This window comes from Palaemon carinicauda, chromosome 42 (assembly GCF_036898095.1).
Source record: "Palaemon carinicauda isolate YSFRI2023 chromosome 42, ASM3689809v2, whole genome shotgun sequence".
Lineage (NCBI taxonomy): Eukaryota > Metazoa > Arthropoda > Malacostraca > Decapoda > Palaemonidae > Palaemon > Palaemon carinicauda.
This window is the reverse complement of record NC_090766.1, coordinates 30314570-30316056: the sequence shown is the minus strand read 5'-3', so window position 1 is coordinate 30316056 and position 1487 is coordinate 30314570. Positions and strand designations below refer to the sequence as shown.

General features: G+C 51.2%; 1 protein-coding gene across 1 annotated transcript; it reads left to right on the top strand.

The window, feature by feature from the left end:
• The first annotated feature begins 207 nt into the window (after window positions 1-207).
• On the top strand, window positions 208-915 carry LOC137633075 (uncharacterized). Its single transcript, XM_068365239.1, has one exon. It carries the CDS (start codon window positions 208-210, stop codon window positions 913-915), a length of 708 nt encoding a protein of 235 aa, XP_068221340.1.
• The last annotated feature ends 572 nt before the right edge of the window (window positions 916-1487 follow it).

The following is a 1487-nucleotide window of genomic DNA, read 5'->3' as shown; positions in this document are numbered from 1 at the left end:
ATTTGTACTTGAGGACGAGTGTCCAAGTTAGAAGAAATTAATCAGTTAATTCTCTTGCCAGCCAAAGGGCGTTTAGTTAGGGTTTATTTAAAATCTTTACACCGGTTGCATTTACATTGTGGTGTGAATACTCTAATGGGTATCTTTCGACAGAAATGTTGGGCGGTGGGTCTGCGTTCTATTGCCAAGCGGGTGGTAAAGGAATGTATGGAGTGTTGGCGCGCCTTCCAGTCTTCGTCGAAACAGCCACCACCGCCCCCCCTACCGAAGGAAAGAACAACCCTCGAGAAACCCTTTACAGCCGTTGGAATGGACCACACAGCAGCCATACAAACTGAAACACAGCCAGGGTACATCCTGATTGTAACGTGCATGGCCAGTAGGGCCGTGTATCTCGACTTCTGTCCCTCCTTGGAAGCTGAAGAATTCATCTTGGCTTTAAGGCGATTCTGCGCAACGCATGGCGCCCCCCAATACATCACCTCTGATAATCACCAGACGATCAAAACCGCCAGCCACCTCCTGCAGGGACTCTACGAAGAGGATGAAGTCCAGCAGTTCCTAAGGAGAACGGGAATACAATGGAGATTTCAAACGCCCAGAGCACCTTGGAAGGGTAGGTTCTTCGAGCGGCTGATAAGGGTGACGAAGCGAACCCTCCAGATAGCCCTCGGCCAAAAGTATCCACCGAACGCCCACGTATTGACACTGGTGAAAGAAGCAGAAGCCGTAGTGAATAATCGCCCGCTTATGTACAGTGGCGACAGATGCGAGGATGAAGTCCTCACCCCTTCCCATTTGTTAAGAGGACACCCAGTCCTCCTCATGGCACCGCTCTTACCGGACGAGCACCTCAACACGACCTTCACCTTCCGGAGGCTACATGATCGTTATTTGAAAAAACAGACTCTTTGAAGAGATTCAGAGAGAGGTGGAGAAAGGAATATTTGAGTGCCCTGAGAGCTCGACACGACTGTCAGTCCGGGGAACCCTCCAAGCTGCACCCTGGAGACATCGTGTTGGTAAGACAAGAACATCAAAGAAGAGCTACGTGGCCCCTTGGACGTGTAGTAGAAATGTATCCGGACGACGACGGCGTCGTACGTTCGGCCAAAGTGTTGTTTGAGGGAGTCGAGTCACAGCGAGCTGTTAGCAATCTGGTTCCCCTGGAAATTACCCCCTCTGTGGAGGATGATGGAGACGGAGACGACGACGATGGAAAAGAGGGTGTGTACAGTTCGACAGACGGAATGCCAGGGATCGTGGAGACGTCTGGGGACAACCAGGAAATGGCTCCGGCTGCGACATCCCAACAACTGGCCACAGAGACCTTCGACAGTGACACTCATGACGAGAACAACACGTTCAGTGCGAACATTGAAGGTGAAAAGGAATCGAAGCAGACGAACGTTAAAAAACGTTCTGCACGCCCACTGAGAAGGGCGGCTGCGAAGCAACGAGAAATGATGGATCGTCTGCTAAAGGGT